This window comes from Mugil cephalus, chromosome 6 (genome assembly GCF_022458985.1).
Source record: "Mugil cephalus isolate CIBA_MC_2020 chromosome 6, CIBA_Mcephalus_1.1, whole genome shotgun sequence".
Classification (NCBI taxonomy): Eukaryota; Metazoa; Chordata; class Actinopteri; order Mugiliformes; family Mugilidae; genus Mugil; species Mugil cephalus.
Window position 1 is genome coordinate 26,745,817 of NC_061775.1, and position 23,883 is coordinate 26,769,699.

Here is a 23,883-nt window from a genome sequence, read left to right on the forward strand (position 1 = left end):
ACCCTCGCGTTGCCTTTGGTTGAGTCATTTGTTGAGTTACTGCTGTTCTTTGTGCCTCAGTTCTGCTCCTCATAGTTCCACAGTTTTATTTTCTTCTGGCTTTTAGTTTTTGACTAGCTGAGTTTTCATGGCATCATTTTTTTGTTTCATTAAACTTCTTTGTGTTTTCTTCCTGCTTTCCCTTGTGTCTGCGTTTGGGTTCTTCCTCCTGTCGTCATAGCAAGTATGTCCCGACCAAATGAATCCAACAAACAAAAAACGTCCTAGAGACAAAAACAAAGCCCGGATGCCCAAAGACACAAATGTCTGGGGAATAAATCGTATGCATAGTCCACCCCATGTTTGTGTGATTGCTGAATGTCTCTGCTGCCGTTAACACCAGCTGTGTTTCCATTATAGTTTTTCCCAAAACAAAAGTGATGTTTCTGAAATTTCGATAATTGCTCTTTGTTTGTTTTTCCATTGAAAGGCATTTTGCAAATGAGCTGTAACTCTCAAAGTCTCGTCTCAAAATATCCCATAATTCTCTTAAATTCTAATCACTTTGAGAAAGATGGACCTCAGATGAACTGGTCACATGACCCCCTGCATCATCTCTGATGACGGGAAATGCGTTAAAAAAAAAAGTGTTTCCATTGCACTTTTGCGATAAACGTTTATATCGATATGTCTGAAAAACCACCTCATGATCAGTGGCGTTTTCTCTCGGAGGCCAAGGGATCGGCCATGCGTTCTCTCTTTTTTATCAGACTGTAGCTGACATCAAATAAAAACACTCTTCTTTAGAGTTTCAATTGTTCTCTGTTATGTCACCTCATCTCTTCCTTATTTCTCTAATTATTGAGGATTTTACAATGTGTAAAACAGCGCCCTCTAAATGTCACGTGGCCAAATACGGTATTGCACTGTTGTCTGAAGGGAAGCCAGGCAGAGTTTGCGTCCCTTGGTAAAAAAATAATAATGATGATGAACCAATCAGATGAGGCTGCTGTCATGACACTGCTCATCTGTGATTGGCCAGGACCGTGTCAAGAGAAACCATCCACTGTTTGGATTCCCTTTGGTCTGAGGCCAACATGGCGCCATCATCATCAAACCATTGAATGAAATAATGCGAGATTAGTAAATCTGTGTTGACATTTCGTTTGAAGAATTAGTATTTGTGATGGGGGATTTATTTATTTATTTTTTCAAAATGTAGGCGCTTTTATTGCCATATTTCTAGGGGGATGAATAAAGACTTATCTTATCTTATCTTATCACAGATACCAATCACATAATCACTCAAGAGAGGGAACCCAGGCACAAAGTAAAGATTTAATATTTCAAAGTAAAAACAGAAATGCAACAAATTACAAAGGAAAGAGACACAGGTGGACTATTAAAAGTAAAACAGGAGGTAGAACAACAAATAAGAGACAATCCCAAACTCAGTAACATGGGAATAAAACTTAAACCAGTTTGTCTTCCAGCACATTTAGACCAATCAAGGAACGTTTCTCTTCAAGCAAACAACGAATCGTGTCTTTAAAATAAGTAACAGTCCTGATGTAGAGTCCCAGGATCATATAATATAAATGCTCATCATACGAGCAGGAGAAATCCGCCCCCTCCCCTCAGCACACATACCGTCATATACACAAGAGGAAATTACACTTTGGCTTCCTGACAGCTCGATACACAAAAGAACTTTTATGGCTTCCAGTTTATTTTAGATGCTTTCATTGAACCAAACAGTCAGTAAACATTCAGCCCCGTAATGAGACCGGAGAGGTTTTTGCTGCCGGGGGGCGGGGACGCGTGGTGAAATCCCTCCGAATGCTGCTGACCTGGAGAGACCAGAACAGGGACCAGAACCAGAACGGAGACCGGAGCAAAGAGACAGTGAAGTGGATCTGATGAAGTGGGAGGTGTCGATGGTGTCGGTGTTGTAGCATCCGTCTCTCATTCACTGAATCGATGGGTTGAAGTCATCAAGGTCTCACTTTCCACTTTCATAACTTTTACTTCCCCCCCTTTAAAAAAACAGCCTGAGTGCAGATAAGAGAAGACACAAACGTTGATGTAATATAATGTAGTGTAATGGTCTTTTAGCAGTTGTAAGCGGATATAAACAGGATGCTCAGTGAAGATTCAGCCCGGCAGGAATCTCCTTTCAGTCTTTGTTTCCATTAAAACAAAAATAAATTAGTTTTACTTTGTACTAGTCTGTTTATATTCCTCCCTAAAAAAAAAAGATGTTAAAATGAAGTGTTAATTGACACCAGATGGAACAGAGTTTCCTTGTAATGAAGATGCAGATGTTCATATGATTCACTTTGTCCCTCTCGTGTATAAAAATACGTTTCTATGGATCTGGCTGCATGTTTGGGCTCAATGTAAATCTGCAGAATAATTTAAAGACTGATCACATGCCTCGGGATGTAACTGAAAGCTTTAAGAGTGTAATTTTATTTATAATTCGCTTTTCATCCAAGGATCTCAGAGTTAAAAGAAACAAGTATATATAAATATGTACTGTTCAATTGCTTGTTAACACAAATAGCTAATCAGCCAATCACATGGCTGCAATTAAATGCATTTATTCACGTAGAGGTGATCAAGACAACTTGCTGAAGTTCAAACCGAGCATCAGAATGAGGAAGAAAGATGATTCAAGTGACTTTGAACGTCTGGTTGTTGTTCTGAGTGTTTCAGAAACCGCTGATACGCTGGGATTTTCACACACAACCATCTCCAGGGTTTAACAGAGGATGGTCCTACGCACTGTGGTCTCCAAAGCACTTAATGACACACTCCCTCCGGGTCCCATCAAACGCACACAGTCCGTCCATCTCGCTGCCAAAGACCGCACGTTCCCCAAGAGGACGGACGGCGCCGCCGACCCGAATCTCCTTCGCTCCACCAGCCTGGGCGTCCCCAGTGCTTCTCCTGAAGTTCAGCACAATCTCAGGCCTCACACTCCGGGGAACTCAGGGGGACGCTGCGCCGAAAACCACAGCCAAACACAAAAAAAGTCCAGAAAAAACAACACAGAAACAGCACAAAAACGACAAAAAACGACCAAAAACAAGGCACTGAGAATCAAGAACAAGTCAGACAGCAACTGCCTGATGCTCTCATGTCAATGAATGTTTCCAACCCAAGTATGACACCAAGAATTAAGAAGGAGGTCCAGTCTTTTACTATATTTTTACTATATATGTAGGATACAGCCTGACATACCAGCACTTTATGAGTGAAAAGGTTTTCAGGGCAGCTTTAGAAGAGTCCAGGCTCCGTGCAGCCCTCAGGTGGATGGGGAGACTGTTCCATAAACGAGGTGCAGCTCGGAGGATTGTGGAGTGATGAGTTTTTGTGGGTATACGGGGGTGAATCTACGGGGATTTATCTGAAATGGACCGGGGAATCAGCGCAGTGAGTACAGGACGGGTTGTTATGTGCTCATAGCTATAGACTCTCGTCAGGATCCTGGCAGCTTCTGGATGCACTCGCCAGGAATCCTGGTGAAGAGTCCGTTGCTGGAGACCAGTCTCGAGGAGACAAAAGACATGGACGCGCTTTTTTAGGCACCTGGCAGGGTTGAAGAGGGGGCGGAGCCTGGAAATATTTAGAAGATGGCGGAATGAATGCTCGCACCGGTGCTTGATATGGTCATGGAAAGTCAAGTGATGATTAAACGGAGCGAGAGGGGGATGATCAGACTATCAAAGGAAAGTTGGGATGTGAGTGAAGGCCTCTGTTTTATTACTGGTTAGTTGTTTTCCTACTTATATGGGCGACGCCATCTTGCAAGTTTGGCCCCAGAGTCTGAGCAGTACCACTACTACTTCTATACTTATTGTTCCACATTTGAGTGGCCGTCATGAAGTCCACTTTTTATACAAACTCAGAAAATACCTGATTTTTCTACCATACAAATACCAGACCTGTACTTTATGGCTGGACCTGAGTCTGAGTGCGGTTCAGTTATAAGTGTAGGAAGTGGAATTCGATGTGACGGGACGTGCTTCATTTAGCACCAAGTGAAGAAACTCAGCCTCCTAATGATTTCGCTGGAAGTCTTTCTTTCTCCTCGTGTCTCCACTCTGCCAGATCGCCTCTAGTGTTTCAGTTGTGAACATTTTTTTTTTTTTCCCACAGAAATGAATTAATGGCAGATTGTGCCGCTAGCGACTCACCGTGAAAGCTTTTCTATGGAAGAGCATCAGCAGCCATTATGATGGTGGCTTTGGCAAAGCTGCAGACTCCCATTCATATACCCATCGTTTCTTATGTTTCACGTATTTTTTTCACTTAATAAGTCTTTCTTCAGCAAAAATATGAATGAAGGGTCTGTCTGTGTGTGGCTGCGGCTCATTAATATTCAGAGAGCGTGCAGGACTCTTGATGCCACGTAGCTTTGGGTGAAGGTTAAAAGTTAAAATGATTCTTAAATGTTTTTTTGTACGTTAGAACAGAAGGACCAGAAGGAAGGTTCCTGGTCCACGTGGTCGCGCTTCGGGTCCAAACTCAGCAGTTTGCTCAGCTGTTGCTCTTGACAACGGGAGGAGGAGGGGGAGGGGCTCCGGGCTGGCAGCTCCTCGGCGGAGTAGGAACCGCCGAGCTGCCAAACTCTCCCCGTGGGACGAGGCCCGAGCGCTCGGCGCTGCCACTTGGCTTTGTTGGTGCAAAGCCTCCAGGCCTGCGGCGCCGTCAGGCTGCGCTCACACATGCACAGGAGCACGGGCTCGTTACAGACACTCGACATGCTCGGTCACTGAAGCCTTTTACAGCGAAGTGTCTTTGTAACAGAGTCCTGCACTTGATGCTGTGAAGGAAAGAAGATGATCGGAGTGTTTTCTCTGTGCTTCAAACTGATTTTCAATAGAAATTCAAAGCATCAGGCGTCTTATTCTTCTGCAAATGATCAAATCTAACAAAAGTAGTTGGATTATCAATTTCATTTTCAGTTGTAAACAAGACTTGGTAACGAACTGAATGTGTTAACGTTTCCTCTGTTTTACTTTGGTGCAGATTCAAACTTTGTGATTTACGAGTGACGTCCAGTATTGAATCGATTCACCGTCCTAAGTCTAAGTCTATGTGTTGTTGTGTTGTGTCTATGTGTTGCTGTGTTGACCGCTAACGAGTAGAGTCGCCACTGTTACCTTGAAAAAGTAAACCAATTACTAATTAGTCCATTAAAAAATAACTACTCAACTAGACCATAATATGTGTAATGTTTAAATTTAACTGGGCGCCAGACAAACAAGTTTATCATTTAAAATGTCAGGTACAGAAAAAACATATCTGAGGCCAAAAGGAAATAAAAGAAATGAAGGTCAAAAATCAGTTATTCGTCTTTTGTCTTTTCTTTAACCAAAATTTCAGGGAAATATGTAGAACAACAAAAACACTTTTAAAAATCCGTAACAGATAAACATCCCAAATGTCCCAAGAGGTCAAGACACGTTCAATGCCTCAAAGTAGAAAACGAAACAATTTCATTGTGACACCGTAGCTTTGTTACACAGAAAAGTAAACACTCTTTAAAAAAAAAAGAAGAAGAAAGAAACGCAAGCAAAAATAAAATAAGATTAGATTAAATTAGTTATTACTTTATTAGTTACATTCACTTTATTGGAAGTTTATTTGTAACAAATCCAAAATGCGTTTTAAAATTTTGCATTTTCATTGTGTTTTTAACCATTTTAACTGATAAACTTCTTCATCTCTCCCTCACTTACTGTTTTTTTTTTTTTTCATGGTGGAGGACGTCTCTGCTTCTTGCTCTGTCAGCTTCACTAACACTATGACTGCAAATGTTTCTTTAAAATCGATGTTTCTGAAGCTCGAGAGTGTCGCCAGCACACAGATTATACAGAGTGGACAGTGAACCTTAATATTGATTTCTGTAGCTGACACAAACTCTAAATAGAGGCGGTATTTCCATTGTTGTTTACGTGTATAACTTTAATCTGATTACTGGTTTGGAAATGGTAACATAAATATGTTGCATTTCCTGTTACGTCTTCCCCATTAACCCTTAAATAATACCATGTAATACCCTGAATACCCTAAACATCGTTCTTTTAGCCTGAAATTTGACTTTGACCCAAAATACATGAGATGTGAACCAATTTTTCAAGCCACCGTGTCCCTTTAAATGTTCCACCTCTGCTCTGAATCCAGAGACCAGTTCATAATAATTATTATATGATACAGTAGTGAGGACTCAGTGTTCAGTGGTTATATTATTAAGTCCAGAAGTACCAGAATGTCACTAAAATATATTCAAATCATTATGACTTTTAACTCTCTTTAAATTCTTACATATATTACATGACATTATACTGTGTAAGAGATATTTTTCACCAAAAACGAGTGGTGTTAAACTTGCTCTTTGAAACATTTATGAAGGATTCATCATTATTTTTTTAAGTGGCATGGCCTTTTCTGTGAAGGTACAGAATATGAACAGCATATAAGAGTTAAAAGCCTTTCGATGCCAGTGGTTAGAAATAAACGAGGCATATTTCCGATGAAGTCTGCAGCAACAGAGGAGCTGAACAGAGAACCGACCCAAGATTGACCCAAAGACAACAGCTCCACGGCGGCTCAGAGCCGCTGGGACCACACACTGGAAAATGCATCGTGTTTGCGGCTTCACACAGTGAGATGCACAAAATTACGTCTGCGATAAATCTGCAAGAAAAACCCATCACTGCGTGGAGACTGATGCAAGGATGTTACCACAACATTATCGTGCAGCGTGTTTTCCATCCTCCGTTAAGAGAGAAACTCCAGAACCCGGCTGAGCTCAATCAGGATCCTCTAAACATTTTAAATGAGTGCTTTCCAGTTTGGATTTGCTCTACAGAAATGTAAACAGACACTTAAATGAGAGCCGAGGCGATTCAAGAGATCCTCCGTAATGTATGCGTCTGTGTGATCTAGTCAGATGTAATATAGACAAACTGTCTCTCCACTGTTTTTCAGATCCCGAGGTGAAACCGACGTCCCGTTTGTGTTCGTCCGTGCGGCCGTGAGGAGCTCGATCTTCAGAACAAACTCGTGACTGTGAAGTAGAAAATGTCTGCTGCTAACATCAGCCTGCTGACCCTCCTCTTCCTCCTACCTTTGGTAAGATGTTAATTTTTTTCCCTTGTGCTCATTAAATGTTAATTGTGTATAAGTTGAAATATGTCAGACATGTTTAACCATCATCTGCAGACAGTCTGTGCAGCACGCTGCCTTCACATGAAGCCTGTGTTTACCTCCTACTTTCATTTTTGCCTGAGCGTGTTCTTCGTTAAGTCAACCGCTCGTTATCTTGCTAAACTGTTAGTGTCTGTGGTTTCGAGTGTTATTCCGACCTGCAGCTGATTTTCACCAGATCCACAACATCCATTTGAAGGCAGCACACAACTTGTGAAGTTGGGGCTTTCAGCACATTTCCACTTATTTGGTCTAAATAAGGTCTTTACGGTGACCGCGGTAAATGCGACCACGTCGGAACCAGAGGTAAAGAGGGTGGAGACAGGATGAAAAACAAAGAAATTTTTCAGAAAACCAAGATGACAGGCGTTACGTAATGTAGTAAATGTATTTGGGATTTTTTTATTCTGCTTCTGTGGTTAATTTTCAACCACAAACGTTGATTTCTGGTTTAGTCTATTCTGCAACCAGCCTCCAGGGGGCGATCATACATCCCTCATACATACATCCGACCATCAAATGCAAAGCTGTGGATACAAAATATCAACATTATATTATATTGTTGATAAAATATCATAAAATTCTGTGCGACTAAATCAGAATATTTTACCATCAACGTCCACCATTCCTGAAACACTTGTAAATTTGGAAACCAGTAGTAAACAGTTTCACCATTTACTGTGATTTGAAATTAATAAATCACAAAAAACGTTTGTGAAAGCACCATTTTTTTTTTTCAAAGAAAACTATACGACTAAATTGCAACATATTCTTTTTAACCTCCATCTTTTCCTAAAAAAATCAGCGAATGCATCAGAACTTTACCCAACATTTCCACTGAGGTATGAGAACCACAAGCGGCGGTCGTTCACGTAGACTCTTCATTTTATTTAAAGGCAGCAAAAGCCTTTAGGATAAAATATTTTCCTTTGGTTCCTCTGTGTCTGTCTCAGTGAGTGAAGACATCAATATGCAAACATCCTCAGCAACAGGTGGAGCATCGTCCTAAATAAATTCAGTGAGCAGGGATTGATTTTTCACACACTTGTTCGGTCATTCACTCAGTTAAAGGAAGCGCCTGCATCAATAATTCATTGATCAGCACGAAGCCGGAACGACGGGTGACGACGTCTCGTCATCATTTATTCATTGTTCGCTCAACATTTATTCCTTTCTCTCATCCGTGTGTGCGAGGAGGAGGAAGACGAAGGTCCTTCGGTGAGGAAGGTTATTTTATTACCTCGGTTTAACGTGAGTCATCAGCCTTGAAGCTGAAGGGACCGACGTGACGCAGGAGAGATGACGTTTGTTGGAGAAGACGAGGAACAATATGGAGTCGGCAGCCGATACACACAAGTGTTTAGTCGTACACGATTAGCCGTAACATTATGGCCACTGACATTTGAAGACATTTAATCTGTGGTCAGTGGTTGAGATATATCAGGCAGCAAGTGGACGTTGTGTCCAGAAAACCAGTGTTTAAGTATGAAAAATGGTCAAGTGGAAACATCAGGATCAGAACTGGACCAAAAAGGCTTAGAAGAAGAAGATGTCCTGACTCATTTAAGGAACACAACTATGAGTTCAAGGTGTTTGATCTTGGTCTCTAAATTCCTTCAGATCTCAACCAGATCCAGCATCTTCCGAACTTTCTCCAACTTTCTACTTGCAGGATTTTCAGGAATCTTCTCAGGAGGCAAAGTTTTTTATTGTCATTTCAACCAGCTGCACTAGATAGTGAGATGAGAGAACGTTCCTCCGGGAACATGGAAGCTACATGAAGACACAAGAACTGAGCATTTGTGCATGTGTGCGAGCTGATGCAGACATTACACAACAGAACAAACGGTGCAAGAACGAGAGACAGAGCAAAGGATGCAAAGATTTGTGCAAAGGACCGACAGGCTACAAGTAACATGTTGTGTCTGTGCGACCGGCTCAGTATTAGGCAGGTAATTCATGCTGGAGGATTTGTAAAAAATATTGGAGACCACACACATATTTTCTGCCCAGAATTGAAATCTTACTGGGAAGGGATTTGTAGTATGTTTTAGGAGCTTTGTTCCAACTACACTATATCAGTGTAAAGAGAGATTAATGACAGATGGAAACAGCAAAACTCCATGTAAAATATGACTTATTCTTAAACCCTGTAATTGCATATCATAGAATATCCGTGTGAGATCAATCCAGGATTGATTTTAATGTGGCTCAAGTCCACACTTGTGCCACGTAACATATACTTTTTATTTTACTCTTCCGGGGTGATTCTTCTCTAGGTGGATGTACAGGACGCCATGAATGCTTCTTCTTATTATAGATTTTAAACTAGTTCTCCCTGGTGGGTACTTTGCACTGTTTGCTTTGATGCTGATGCCTGAATGGCCTTAAGATGAGGTTGAGTAATTTTGATGTGCATAAATTTGAATAAAAACCTGCAGATGTTTCGGCAGGTGGTCATAATGTTATGGCCGATCGGTGTACATGGCAGTTCTGTGGTTGTGTTATCACATGCAGATATTTATGTGTTTATACATTAAAACGTAAAAATCAGCTGAGCTCAAACTAATCTGTGCTGCAGCTTGTTTTTATTTCAGTGAACGTAAGATTTTCAGTTCACATGGAAGAATTTAACTTTAACAGATTTAAATTTAACAGACATCAGGAGTAAATACAAGTGTGAAAACATGTGTCATGAAGCACGTTCTCACGCAGCGTAGAAGATGTTTGACCTGATTTCTATATAGCAAAGTGATTCAGGGCAGACAGAAACGATATAATTAGTCACACAGCGGAGAGATTAACACAAGCACAAACACTCTTCTTTAAACTTCTTTAAACCCTGAAGCTGCCTCAATCGTTCCATGTGCAGTTAATCTGAATCAAAGATTGAGGCCGAGCCAGAGTCAGAGTTTGAAGTTTAAAGCTCTCAGTATTTTTAATGTGGTCAGCTGCTAAATTTACCCCGTGACCCAGATGTGTCTTTACCCCGGTTTTCCCTCCACAGGTGTTTGTACCTGATCAGACTCTGGTGGAATTAACACCTGAGAGGTTTCACCTGAACGTTTTAGTTATTCTAAAAAACAACAAAAAAAAAAAGTATGAATACGTCCTTATCCATCACTGCATAAAGCTCCACCCAAACGATGTGACTGCCCCGGCCCATCTCTGCAGGAGCATAATCAGTTCCTACCACGAAAAGATTTGAAGTTGGTAAAGGTGGGAATTATCTGCAATTACGCAGTCACTGCAAATGCATCGATCTTATGCATAATATCCATAAAAATCGCCAACTGTTTTAAGAGGACTTGCAGTTGCCAGAAAGAAACTTATTTCTAGAAAATAAAATAAACAAGCTGACATTTGTGTGATCGAAGCAGTAAAGACAAATTACGTATATTTAACTTCACAGTACTATGAGTAAGATGCAATTTTATCTCTGATTTGAGTTTCTGAGTCGTCTCAGCTCTGATTGAGTCACTATCAAACCTCCGACCAACGTATGTGGCTTTAAGATGATTTTCCACTTTAATCACCAGCTGGTCACCAACATTCGCTCCATTTTACCGTGTGAAGTCGTTCTCTTGTGATGTTCACAACCTCCCAAGTGTAAATGTTCACGTCAGTGTGAGTCCACAGTTTGTGATGCGTTCGCTGACGAGAGTTTGCTGCACGATTTTATACCAGAAGCAGGAAACACGGTGGCATCCCTGCAGTCTTCGGTCTCCTCCAGTCTGATTTATTATCAGTGTTAGAGTCTTTCTGCACCAGGTGCCGGTACAGTGGACGATTTATTGCCGCGTTGTCACGATTTATGTCCGGTGTAACCTCTTAAACATCGAGCATTCGGAGAACATGCTTTTACCTCCCTGGCCTTCGGTGCCGGGACATTAGGGTGGTGAGTGCATGCTTAGACTGAAGCAAAGAAGCAAAAAAAGCTAAAATAATGCAGAAAAAAACTAAAATACTTGATGAGAAATGAAGCCAAGTGATGATTCAGAGCTTTAAGGTTGATGTTAGTGATTCTTGTCAAGGAATAAAATGACTGTAAACTCTTATAAACCCAGTAACTGCCATCTACCAAATGTTTTAAGGTGGAATAACATCCACATTCATCCAATAAACTGTGTTCAATCCCACCATGTGTGTCTAGAAATCGCTGCCCATTAATCATTCAGCACTTTGTGGATTCACTTGTTCCACATCATGCCTCCAAACTACCCTGTTAAACCCGTGATGCATGAATCCCTGGAGAAGCAGCGTTGACGTCAGCGGGTAAATGTCCCTCGGCTCATAAAGCAGCGACCGGGCGTCTCCTGGACTGACGCCAGCTCGGAGACGTGAGACGACGTTCTCACACCTCCGTCACCTCCGCGTCTCGTCCTCAGCATCAGCATCTGCCAGAGCTCCCGTGATGAAGGCGTCTCTGGACGCGACCTCCGTGTCTGGAGCGGTGGTTCTCTAACCCGCGTTAATGTCAGGCGTGGACGAGGCCTCCGGGACTGAGTCTGTCATCGTGAACTCTGGCCTCGAATCGGCTGCAGCAGAGCAGTTTTCTCCGCAGTGTGTCCACGGTTCTTAACAGATGGGAGTAACGCCTGGCACGGCCCGATGTGAAAAGTCCCCTTTCCTGCCCTGTTTTCCATGAGAATGATGCCCCCTCCTCCTCTGGGTCAGTTTGCCCTGGAATGAATCTGTGTAACTGGTTCAGGGTCTAAAAAATCCCAGAGCAAAGACGAGGCTTGAACCACATGGAGAAACTAATGAAGCGGCGTCGTGTTGTTTTTTCCAGGTTTCCAGCCAACAGGTTCCCTCCAACTGTGTGACCAAGAGGGAGCAGGAGAAATGCCTGGAGATGATGGCCTTGGATTATGACAATCCAGAATTTGGTAGGTTTTTGTGAGTCTGTTTTTTTGATGATTTATCAGGGAGCTCATCAAACGTTAAAAGAACAAACAAACAGATTAACAACAGGAGCATGTCATCATAAAATCTCTGTTTGTGGCATAAAAATCAAAGGTTGGTTGGAGGACTGTCCAATTCCGTCCCATCAAATGAAACACAGTCTTTCATGAATATACACTGATGCTCTAATATGAACTGGCTACACCAGGTTAGAACACACACTGACAGACTTAGATGTCTACACCAGTGGTCAATCATTTCCAACTCAGGGTCGACATTTAAGTCTCAAAAATGTTTGTGGTCCACCTCCAACTCCATAAATATGGAGAGGCTATATAACGCATTCTCACAGCACTTTTATTTATTGGAGATAGAACATAAAGGACTGAACTGAATGCATGAGAAATATGTTGGAAGCTCCACAGTCACCAACACGGCATCTGTAACGTGTTGCAGTTTTTAAGGAGCTGTCCATCAGCACCACACACATATACACACATCAATCATTTAAGGAGCTGTCCATCAGCACCACACACATACACACATCAATCATTATAGGAGCTGTCCATCAGCACCACACAGACAAGCTTTGTGTAACAGGCTAATTAACAAATGATTCATAAATATCCTTCAACAATGGAGAAATGCTTTCTCATATATAACAATCTGAGATCCAATATCAGATCCAAACAAAATCCAAATATCAAAAAAAGCCCATTAAATCAATAGGCTTATAAATGAACACAAACCTGATGTAAAGACGAGGCTGGTAAATTACAAAGACCTTAAATCTGCCGTCTGAAGAATAACACATTTTAATTTAATTATCAGTGTTTCAATAATTTTGACATGAATTCTGTTTAAACATTTAGCTCTGATTTTTCCACCATGACGAACTAATCAGCCTTAATTATAATTCTATGGTTTCTTTGTCAGTTAACCTTCGTGATTGTATCTGATTCATAAATCTGCTGCAGAAATCTGTCTTTCTAATCATCCGACCTTAAACTGCAGCTCTTAGGCGGCTGATACATTGTCTGCCATGTCACCTGTTTTGTCTCCCCGTCCCGTCCTCAGACTGCCCGTGGTTCTGGGACAACCTGACGTGTTGGCAGCCGGCCCGGCTCGGTGACGTGGTCGAGGTCAACTGTCCCGAGCTCTTCTCTCAGCTGATGAACGAGGAAGACTACGGTCAGTTTCTGTTTAATCTTCAACTTCAAATAGTTTTTTTAGTGTTGAGATTTTTTATCAAATTTTTTGGGAACATTTCGTTTAATCTTTACTTCAACAGCGTTTTCAGGGTTGAAACAATTCACAACGATGCGCACTGATGCATTCATGTTTTTTTACGTATTTTTATCCTGTAAAGTCTTTGCAGTTGTGAACAAATGGAAATATAATATCTTGCATGTATTTGTTACCTGATGTTAGAGGTTTGATGAAGCCACGCATTTAAAAAAAAAAGAAAAGAAAAGAAACTTACAGGCCTAAAAGAAGGTTTTTCAATAAAATGTTTAAAATAACTGTATTTTCATGAGTTTATGTTAAATCAAGTCTCACCAAACAACAAAAAGATCTAAACTAGTTTCCAGAAATATTTGCCTAAAAGTAAATAAAAGATTAAATGTTTCACATAAAAGTTTAAACCCAAAGTCCAGGTTAATTGTAACAGCCCAACTCTTTAGGAATATGATAATTTAACGATTAATTTAACAATTAAACATATTCAAATAGACCAACCAGATCTCAGATCAAATGAAATATCAGATCTGCTACATGCTGCATGTTGTAGCATTGAATTTATACATCCATCTTTAGTAAGAGCTCATGAATATATTGCAGAAATATTCAGCATCCGTCCCCTTGACTCGCGCTCCCCCAGATCTCACCGAAAAAATTATCATCACCATCAGAGGATCTGCATCTCTTCCTGATTTCACTCTAAAAATAAAGCCTGTGTTCGCTCTAATCGAATAAAGAGCCGTGTGTCCACAGAGCCGGGGAAGGTGAGTCGCAACTGCACCGAGTTCGGCTGGTCGGAGACCTTCCCGCACTACGGCGACGCCTGCCTGAGCGAGGAGGGAAACAGCAGCCACACGGTGAGTCTGAAGGCGCCGCGGCGTCTGCAGCTGGTTTCACAGTTTCGCTTTCTACCCCGAGGACGCTTTTTAATCGTGGGCCGTGTTTCCGTGTTTCAGGACACGTACTTCGTGTCGGTGAAGGCTCTGTACACCGTGGGCTACAGCACCTCTCTGGTGTCCCTCACCACGGCCATGGTCATCCTCTGCAGGTTCAGGTGAGGCGTTAAAGAGCGGAGTTCCTCACAAAGCTTTCATGAACCTCACCTCCATCCAGTAGTGATGTTCGATATCCTAATCGATATCAACCGATGTCTTTTCCCGATCAGATTCTGAGTAAAATTCAGACTAGTTACCGATATGTTTTACATCTTAAAGAAGAGGAAACCTCTTCGAGGTCTCTCTTTTAAAGCGCCTACCATCCTTTCACGAGGGAGAGTCATCTGAGAACCTCATCAGCGTAAGATGGAGGGCGGGAGGAGCCAGGGTTGAGGGGGTGGGGAGGATGTTCTGATCCAGAATAAGAAGTCAGACTGTGGTGGTGGAGCTGGTTTAATTCCCTGCAGAGAAGAAGACGATAAAGAGCCAAGAGTCTGTGTTTGTTTTGATTTGGATGTGTCCCTCTTAGTTCTCTGGACATGGAGTCTGCATTCCTCAGATCAGCTCTGAGGGCGACTCAGAGGGGAAAGGTGATGGGACTGGATAAGAAGCGCGGCCTCTTCTGTTCGCAGCTGCTTTTATTTTGACAGAGCAGCGTTTGTCACATGTCAATAAACTTTTAACATTTATTCTTATTAACTTGATTTCGTTTCCAGTTTTGCTTTTGCATTAAAATAAACACATTAAATGACATTGAACTAATATCCAATATTCATTAGTGAAATAACGATCTATTTATATTCCAATACCAAAAGATCCTAAAGATATTAATCTTATCTTCGAATTCCAAACAAATCGTTGGGTCTCAGGAGGTTAACGGAGCAGATCTAATAAAGCATCTTTAGAGTCTTTTAATCAATGAAATCACGTGATATTCAGTGTGTTTATTTTCCTTTTTTTTGCCACAGGAAGCTCCACTGTACCAGGAACTTCATCCACATGAACCTGTTTGTGTCGTTCATGTTGAGAGCTATTTCTGTCTTCATCAAAGACGGCGTGTTGTACGCCAAGGAGGACAGCGAGCACTGCTTCATACACACTGTGAGTAACGCGGGCGCTGCCAGGAACTAGCCCGCTAGCTAACGACGTTTTACAGCCGCCCTGAACTCACGCTCTCCTCTCCTCTCCTCCGTCGGACATGTCCTCTCCTGAAGCTGGAGTGTCGCGCCGTCATGATATTCTTCCATTACTGCGTCCTGTCCAACTACTTCTGGCTCTTCATCGAGGGGCTCTACCTCTTCACTTTGCTGGTGGAGACCTTCTTCCCCGAGAAGAGATACTTCTACTGGTACATCATCATCGGCTGGGGTGAGACGTCCACCACGTCACATGTTAACCCTTAGATGCTCGACGTACCAGCATCTAAAATGACCCCAATTAGTATTAATGCGTTTTATGCTGAGAACCTAAGACATTTCTTTCATATTGGTTAAAGATTGTGTTTTTTATTGTATTTTGGTCGACAAAAGAATTTGAATTTATCACTTTTTATGCTTTTAGCAAGGAAAAAATAACCAATAGTGATCCTTAACATGAGAATGATTTCACATTTTACGTGATAATAATAATAATCGGTTTTATAGAGCGCTTTTAAATACCCAAAGACTCCTGAGGTAGTAGTGGTGGTGGTGGTAAAGTACCTCAGATGTCTTCAAAGCAGTAATTCGATGATGATAACATGACACTATAACACAAAAATTCATGGAGATGGAAAATAAGTTCATATTTTCTAATTTATTTTATTTTGAGGTATGGTGCGTTGTGTGTTGCTGTGTAAAAACAACCGTCTAATGCATCAGACGTGTAGATAAACAGTAAAAGTCAACGACAGTCACAGCTGATACAAATCAAAGGTTTCCAGAGTTAACCTCTGAAATTCCATAGAAAATGTATAGAAAATGATTTTTTGATGTATGTAAAAGTGTGATGCTGATACAAAAAATGTAACATTTAGACACAAATCCAAATGTCCTCATGTCAAAGGCGACTTATTTGAGGAACACATGGAAGATTAAATGATAATAATAGTAATAATATTCCCGTGATCTGTGTCCTGACAGGAACCCCGACCGTGTGCGTGACCATCTGGGCCGTGCTGAGGCTCCACTTCGACGACATGGGGTGAGTTGTTGTCGCAGTTGTGACGAGTTTCATGTTGAGGTTCATGTGTTCATCCTGAGCTTTCTCCTCTCGCCCGTCGCAGGTGTTGGGACATGAATGACAACGCTGCCATCTGGTGGGTGATAAAGGGACCGGTTCTGGCGTCCATCATGGTGAGGACATGAATAAATACAATAAAACAATCCTTCTTTCATCAAAGATACGTTTATTCTTACACGATGCTTTGTTCATGTTTCTTTGTGCAGGTCAACTTTGTGCTCTTCATCGGCATCATCATCATCCTCGTGCAGAAGTTACAGTCCCCAGATATCGGCGGAAATGAATCCAGTATTTACCTGTAGGTACTTTTGATTTGACATTTAACGCCTGGCAATGAATAAAAAGGTTTGATTGGATAATTTAAGATGATGAATGAGCCTGACATCCAAAGAAATTAAATTATATTCAACTGTCAACAAAAATCTAAAGTAATGTGATTACAAGCAACATTTGTCTTTACCTAACATGGTCGAAAACGAGTAGGAAGAAGCTTTATTTGATCCTTCTCTCTTTTCCATTTATTAATAAAATGTATTTACTAAAGAAAATGTACATTTGTTAGCCTGTTTGTATCAACTGCAATATGAGATTATGTAAAATATTTCTCAGCTTTAGCTGATTTTAGTGTTTGTTCATGCTGATATTGTTTGATCAGAGTTTTGATGCATCCTCTCTTTGCATTTTGAACAAGTGCTCAACCTTTTCACCATGAACACCCTCATAACAGATGATTCATGTGCAGCCTTGGGGTATTTTTTTTTTATAAAGGAGAACAATCAGCTCGATGCTAATGTGACTCAAACTGATGCTCGTTTCGGTTTTGCTTCGTTTTTGTTGCATCAGATTTTGCGGAGCTGCAGTTAAACGTTTGAGTCGGTAGCTTCAGGATCCTTGAGGCTGTTTCCACTCGATCATTGACAGAATCCATCATCATCTCATTTAAAATGATTTCATGGGTTTTACAGTTAAAAGAAACTCTGATGCTTCAGTTTAAAATAACTGTGATTGATTGTGATTTAGGATCTAGTTCATCGTGTCGATGCTGATGATGGTTTTTTCGTTTAACTGCAGGAGGCTGGCTCGCTCCACGCTGCTGCTGATTCCTCTGTTCGGGATCCACTACACCGTGTTCGCCTTCTCCCCCGAGAACGTCAGCAAGAGGGAGCGTCTGGTGTTCGAGCTCGGCCTCGGGTCCTTCCAGGTGAACGTTTCTCCAACGGCCGATTCAATTTAGAAGAAAAGAAAAAACGATGCTTGATGTTCGCACAGTGGAAAATTCAACTTTGAGCAGCGGCCAGAGAAAGAAAGGAAGGAGTTTAGATTCTGGTCAGGCCACAGAGAGAGAGAGAGAGATTTAGTGATTCATTCTGCAAAAAACAGACACAAATAAAAAAGCAGCACAATAATTTCACTTAATGTCGGAAAACGGGCGAGATTAAGTCCAGTTTATTTACTCCCGCACATTCTACATAAATTATTAATAATAATTGTTTATCTACCTCTTCCTTTTACGTTACTTCTTATTATTTCTATATATATATACATACATGCATTCATATACACATACAAATATACATATTCAAAGATACAAGTATAATTAAAAACATATATACTTTTTATATATAAATAATATGTACGAAAAAAAACATGTGTTTTCTTCTTGTGAAAAACATTTTTCTACATGTTTTGTAAGTTTATAAAAAGCCTTTTAAATAAACTCCATCAAGAGCTTTACACTTGGAGCATTTGGAACAGATGGTTCATTTAACAACTCTGAAAAGTCCTGACGATAAATGAAGATTTGTTTTGTTTATTGCTCCAACTGTGTTCATCCATCCATTCAATGAAGATAATTAGTTTATTTCATGCTAATTTATTATTAGAAGCACTTTGCATCTTCAGTGGGAAGGTTTTGCAAACACAGGAGGAGTCGAATGTTTTCCTCCTTAACTGAACATTTTACTGAACATTTCAGATGTTTATATTCAGTCAGACCTGTTTATTCTTCTCCACATTAGCCGCTGATGTTTCTGTCTCACGCTCTGACCCCGTGTGTCTCCTCAGGGCTTCGTGGTGGCCGTTCTCTACTGCTTCCTGAACGGAGAGGTAAGTCTGCTTTAAAACAAACCATCCAAAAACACATCATGTCAAATAAAACAGCAACAACAACAACACATATTTATTCATACAATAAGAGCTCAGGTTAGAAGTCTGAATAAGCTTGAGGAAATGATTTTATATGGGAATATTTACAGGAAATCTGATTTAAATTAGAATTTACAAGAGAAACAAACTGATTTTTTGTTGGATGTTCATGTCCAGAATTTTCTTACATGTGAAAAAAGCCAAAGTAAAGACATAAAAGAAAACAACAACTTTAACTTTAAGATATGGTCTAAAAATATATGCAAGAAAAAATAAAGTAATAAAATAGAAAAAAATGTAAACTCATTCATTAGACAGATAATAAAAAATAAAATATATTGTTTAAAAATATATAGTATTTATAAGTATAAATAAAACATACAAAATAAAATAAAAATCTAAAAAATATTAAATGTATAAACATCGTACAGTTATAATGGTAGAAGAAGAAATACAAGGCAAAGTCGTTATAAATATACAATATGTGACAGTATAAAATATGGACATGACCTATATGATGTATATATGTAGATAATTATGTTAAATACAACATACAAACATCCAGAAGTAAGTGCATGTGTGTAGATTGTGTATATATGAAACTATACATGAAGTATAAATACTGTGCAAAACATATAAGATATGTCATCACTTTATCAAGTATAAAAATATAGAATATAGAATAAAATATTCTATAAAAATATAAGTGACTCATGTTCTCTGGTGATTCATCCTGTTGTTTTTAGTGAGTAGAGACCGAACCCAGTGAGTGTAGAGAAGAGTCAGAGGTGCAGTGAGCTTGTCTCTTTCCAGCGAGGTCCATTAATAATGACCTTGTGAAGTATATCCCTCAAGGTGCAATCGGAGATCAAGAGGAAATGGCGCAGCTGGACGGTGAACAGGTACTTTGCTGTGGACCTGAAGCACCGGCACCCTTCGCTGGCGAGCAGTGGGGTGAACGGGGGGACGCAGCTGTCCATCCTCAGCAAGAGCAGCTCGCAGATCCGCATGTCCAGCCTGCAGGCGGAGACGCCGGCCACCTGAGCGCCAGCGGCGGCGGCGGCGGCGAGGACGGGCCCAAACCCGCCCCGCCCACCCTCGTCCCGATGACCAGCCTCACCAACCCCTTCCTCAACCCCTACCCCGACCCCTACCCCGACGACGACGCCATGATGGAGACACAGCTCAACTCCAGCGACCCGGAGCAGCCTCTCGTCTGAACGTCCTCCACCTCCTCCACCTCCTCCACACATAAAAACGAATCTCTGGATCCCTGAACACCTTCTTCATCCAGGAGCCTCGTCCTGAATCTCTGTAAATATCCGTCGTGTTAGTGTCGCCGAGCAGAACCCGAGGGACCAGGTCTCCACCGATCATTCCAGTCTGTCTGAGGACGTCTCCTAGACTCGTGTTTTCCTCTTTAGAGTAGCTGCTGTGTCTTTGTTTGCAGAGACAGAACCGAGAAACCGAGACACTGCTCACCCCATGATGTACATACTGGTTTTAGACACAAACACTAACCCTCTCTTAATGTTTTAATATTTAGCTCGTGTAAAAAAAAAGACGTCTCCAGGGCGACCTCGTCTCCAAGGTGACGCGTTCACTGCCTGTGGGTGGAAAATGTGTTTGTCTCCGCTGCTTCGGTTTGGACATTTTTTTTTTTTTTTTTATTATCATTATTTTTTAAATGTGTTTCGTGGCTGGATCGACCCTTTAACAGAAACAGAAACAGTTCGACTGCCCCCCCCTTCCACTGATCCACTGATCCGCTCTCATGTACAAATAGTGACTGTGTGAAGTTTTACGGCGACTGATTTGCACCAATGTTACAGATGTTGAAGACAGTATTTATCAGAGGGACGTATTTTCTACAGTCGTGTTGAATGCCAAAAAAAAAAAAATAGTTTAAAGAAAGATAAAGAACCTACACATGCACCAGGGTTTGATGCCGCCTCCAACACACACCTCATTTTAAACCTCAGTCTCTTTGCAGATCGGTGCGTCTGTGGTTTTAAAAACAGCCGCTAGTACAGAAAATGTCAATGCATGAGGTCGCATTTACCGTCGGTGTGCTTTTTGACAAGTTTAGTGTTTTCACTGGACGCTGAGTGAAATGTCTCAGTGTTTATTGAGACGCTGCTGAGGCAGAAACAGCAGAAATCCTGTTTTTTTTTTTTTAAAGCCTCAGCAGCAGGAAGTTCCTGGTCTAAATGAAGATGTAGATCAGAAACATCACAGCACTTCACCTTTTTGTTTTAGGGATAAAACGTTTTGAGAATTCTTAGCGTCTCCGGCGAAGCTTAAAAGACGAGTGCGCTGAGACGGATGCGACTTTTCTTTTTCTTAACTCGGTCGGGGTGATTGTCTCTTTTCGAAGACGAGCTCTGTTTCTGTTTTTCCTCTTGCACGGCTGTACCTGTTTGCAAAGGCTGAGCGAGCTTTGCGACTGATGTCACCGCAGATTTCTAATCCCCCGACTTTGTGTCTCCAGAAGTGCCTTTAAAGCACAAACACAAGTATTTTCACTTCTGTTGATCATTTAAAGCAAGATAAAAAAAAAAAAAATAGATTTGTCTTTTAATTTCAAAACAAAACTGCAAAGCAAAGAAAAATAAGGGTTGAACAAAGTGCTTTTATGATGCTTAAGACTAAATCAGAACCTGGAGGCCTTCAAAGAACATACGACCGATTTAGTGTTTGTCAGTGAGTCAGAACTCAACAGGACACGTTTTCATTTCCTTGATTTTAAAGGCACTTTTTTTCTCTAATAAATGGGAAATTACTGGACTCGTGAACCACTGGAGAAGTCTTTTAGAAGATTTTGCAAAAAAATAAAAACAAAAAAAAAAAGAGACATTTTCTACTTTAATTAATGGAGCTCTGTTCTGAATGTCCACAGAGTCTGAGAGAAGACAAACCGGGGACATTAAAAGCTCCAGGACGACGACAACGTGACGTGACTTCTTTGAATAGCATGGTAGATTTCTGCTAACACACATTATTTATAACTGGTGATAATAGAGAAGCACATCTCCTCCTCACCTCAGTGTTTTTACCGTAGTTTGAAGCCGCAGAGTGAACTCTGTTTCTGTTGATTTACAGGGAAAAACTACGTCTGCATGGAGCTTTTGAAGCTGACGTCATTCGTTTTATTGTAGAATGGATTGAATCCGTTTTAATTTCACACTTTAAATTCACGTGTTCAGTTTTATGCTTTGACTTTCAGGGCTCCGTAGTCTCCGACATCAAATCACTCCCGTGATGAACCAACGTCTGTTAAAAGAATTAAAACACCGAATTTAAACAGATATTATCACAGAGGATTCGACCTCAGCGTCACAGAACACGGCCGCGTGTTTAAACTATAACTGGACCAGAAGGTTTTGAGGTTTTTAGACGTCTGGGCTGCGTTTAAGGTTCAGTTCTGATTCTGTTTTTACCAAAATTACCTTAATTTACAACAACATCCAAGCATTTCAACGACTTCCACTGAAACCTCCTGAGACCTGAGCTTTAGTTTGGTTTGCATTTTTAATTTTTCCAAGGTATGTGTGATGAGTGGAACCTAAAAACTATAAAAACTAGGCATCATCATTGAACAGGAAGTAGTTTTTGAAAGAAAAAAATATGTCCTTATATGTGGACATGGGGATTATTTCACTCTATATTATGATAAAGTCAATAGTGACAAACTAAGGACAAATAATGTCCTCAAACAAGTATTTGCTAAAAGTTATAGTTTGTTACTATTGATGGAATTTGTTACATTTGTTTGTCATGTTAAACTACAAAAGTTAATAAAGATAAATAAACAAGTTTCAACTGTAAAATTTGATGAGGTTTTGTTACGTGATCGGCTGCAGAATGAATCCACTGAAATAATGTTATCATGTTTTTACAGCAACTATTGTCTAGTTATGAGGATAAAAGTTTAAATGAAGCAGAATAAGCTGCTACAATAGAACTTAACGTCCCCATATGAGGACGCAGGGTCTCAGGTTAAAAAAGTAAAAAATATAAAATCCATTTGAGTTTTGGAGCTTTTTTTGGAGGACTTTTGGGCTTTTTGCACAGAAAACCAATTTGCTCAAAAGAAATTCTAATGTTTCTCATGTTTATGATTCATCAGGTGACGTTAATGATGATTCTTTGCAGCATTAATACTTGAGAACAGTCTCTGTTTGTGTGTAAATGTCAGTACAGCCAATGGATTTTATTTAAATGACACTGACCTGCAGCCTAGACGTCTAAAAATCTTTCACTTTCAGCTGTTTAGGCGCCTTTAGTCCTGTAACTATCCAGACCAATGAGGGCTACAGAGAGATAAAGAACGAAGGGCTGACCGGAAACTGTACTGTCCTCTTGTTTTTGCTGCTGTTGTTGTTGTTGTTGTTGTTGTTGTTGTTATTGTGAGTGGACGTTCGGGTCCGACCTGCAATAACAGCAGCTGCAGATCCAACAGCAGCCATAAGGGGGCCCCGTTTCATTTGCAGACCACCGGCCTCTTCCCTGGTTCAGCTGAAGTCGTCACAGTCACGACAATCTCGTTTCTGTTCACGTGTCCGTGAGTTCTTCTTTCCTTTCAGTGTTGATATGAGAGCAGAGCCTTATCTTGCCAGTACTACGTTGATGTCAAAAAATGTTGCTATTATTATCATCATTATTATTATTATTATTATTATAAGAATAAATATTCCTTTGACCCTGTGGTTTTTGAACTATGAAGTAGTTAAAGTGTTTGAAAGGTGTGTAGCCGACCTTTGTGACTAAATAAGCTGCAGTTTATTAAATGTGCAAGACAGAAACAAGCTGCCGACGTCGTTCCTCGTAAATGGAGTTTTTCTGTGGTTCCAAGTGAATAGTTTGTCATTTTAAAAACCTGCGCTGTGATTGTTTCTTTTTTTTATATATATATATATATAAATATATTTTTATTCTTCATCTTTCAGCGGTGGTCGTGTTTGCTAAGCGTATATTGATGCCTCCGTACTCTCTGATAGGCCGATGCATGCGTCTTAAACCCGTTTAGATCTCATTTGACCAGCAGGTGTAATCTCTGAGGGAGGGGTCCGGCTCTCGGGTCCGGCTCTCGGGTCCGGCTCTTAGGTCCGGCTCTCGGGTCCGGCTCTCAGTCCGGCTCTCAGGTCCGGCTCTCAGTCCGGCTCTCGGATCCGGCTCTTAGGTCCGGCTCTGGGACGGACCCGTCGATCGAATGCTTTTCCTTTGAATGTTGACC

The 23,883-nt window shown here is 40.8% G+C and overlaps 1 protein-coding gene across 2 annotated transcripts in view; it reads left to right on the top strand.

Moving 5' to 3' along the window:
* The window catches only part of adcyap1r1b (adenylate cyclase activating polypeptide 1b (pituitary) receptor type I), a 30,371-nt gene extending 8,929 nt beyond the window's left edge, over positions 1-21,442 (top strand). The window contains exons 2-14 of one of the 2 annotated variants that reach the window (XM_047587903.1): positions 6,982-7,125; positions 11,993-12,089; positions 13,183-13,296; positions 14,101-14,204; positions 14,304-14,401; positions 15,251-15,383; positions 15,497-15,650; positions 16,403-16,463; positions 16,546-16,615; positions 16,709-16,800; positions 17,574-17,703; positions 18,567-18,608; positions 19,490-21,442. In XM_047587903.1, coding sequence (XP_047443859.1) covers positions 7,075-7,125; positions 11,993-12,089; positions 13,183-13,296; positions 14,101-14,204; positions 14,304-14,401; positions 15,251-15,383; positions 15,497-15,650; positions 16,403-16,463; positions 16,546-16,615; positions 16,709-16,800; positions 17,574-17,703; positions 18,567-18,608; positions 19,490-19,867 — 1,524 coding nt within the window. In that variant the 5' untranslated portion in view covers positions 6,982-7,074 and the 3' untranslated portion in view covers positions 19,868-21,442. The remainder of the gene's footprint in view (positions 1-6,981; positions 7,126-11,992; positions 12,090-13,182; positions 13,297-14,100; positions 14,205-14,303; positions 14,402-15,250; positions 15,384-15,496; positions 15,651-16,402; positions 16,464-16,545; positions 16,616-16,708; positions 16,801-17,573; positions 17,704-18,566; positions 18,609-19,489) is intronic. The other variant, XM_047587904.1, reaches the window with a different exon arrangement.
* The last annotated feature ends 2,441 nt before the right edge of the window (positions 21,443-23,883 follow it).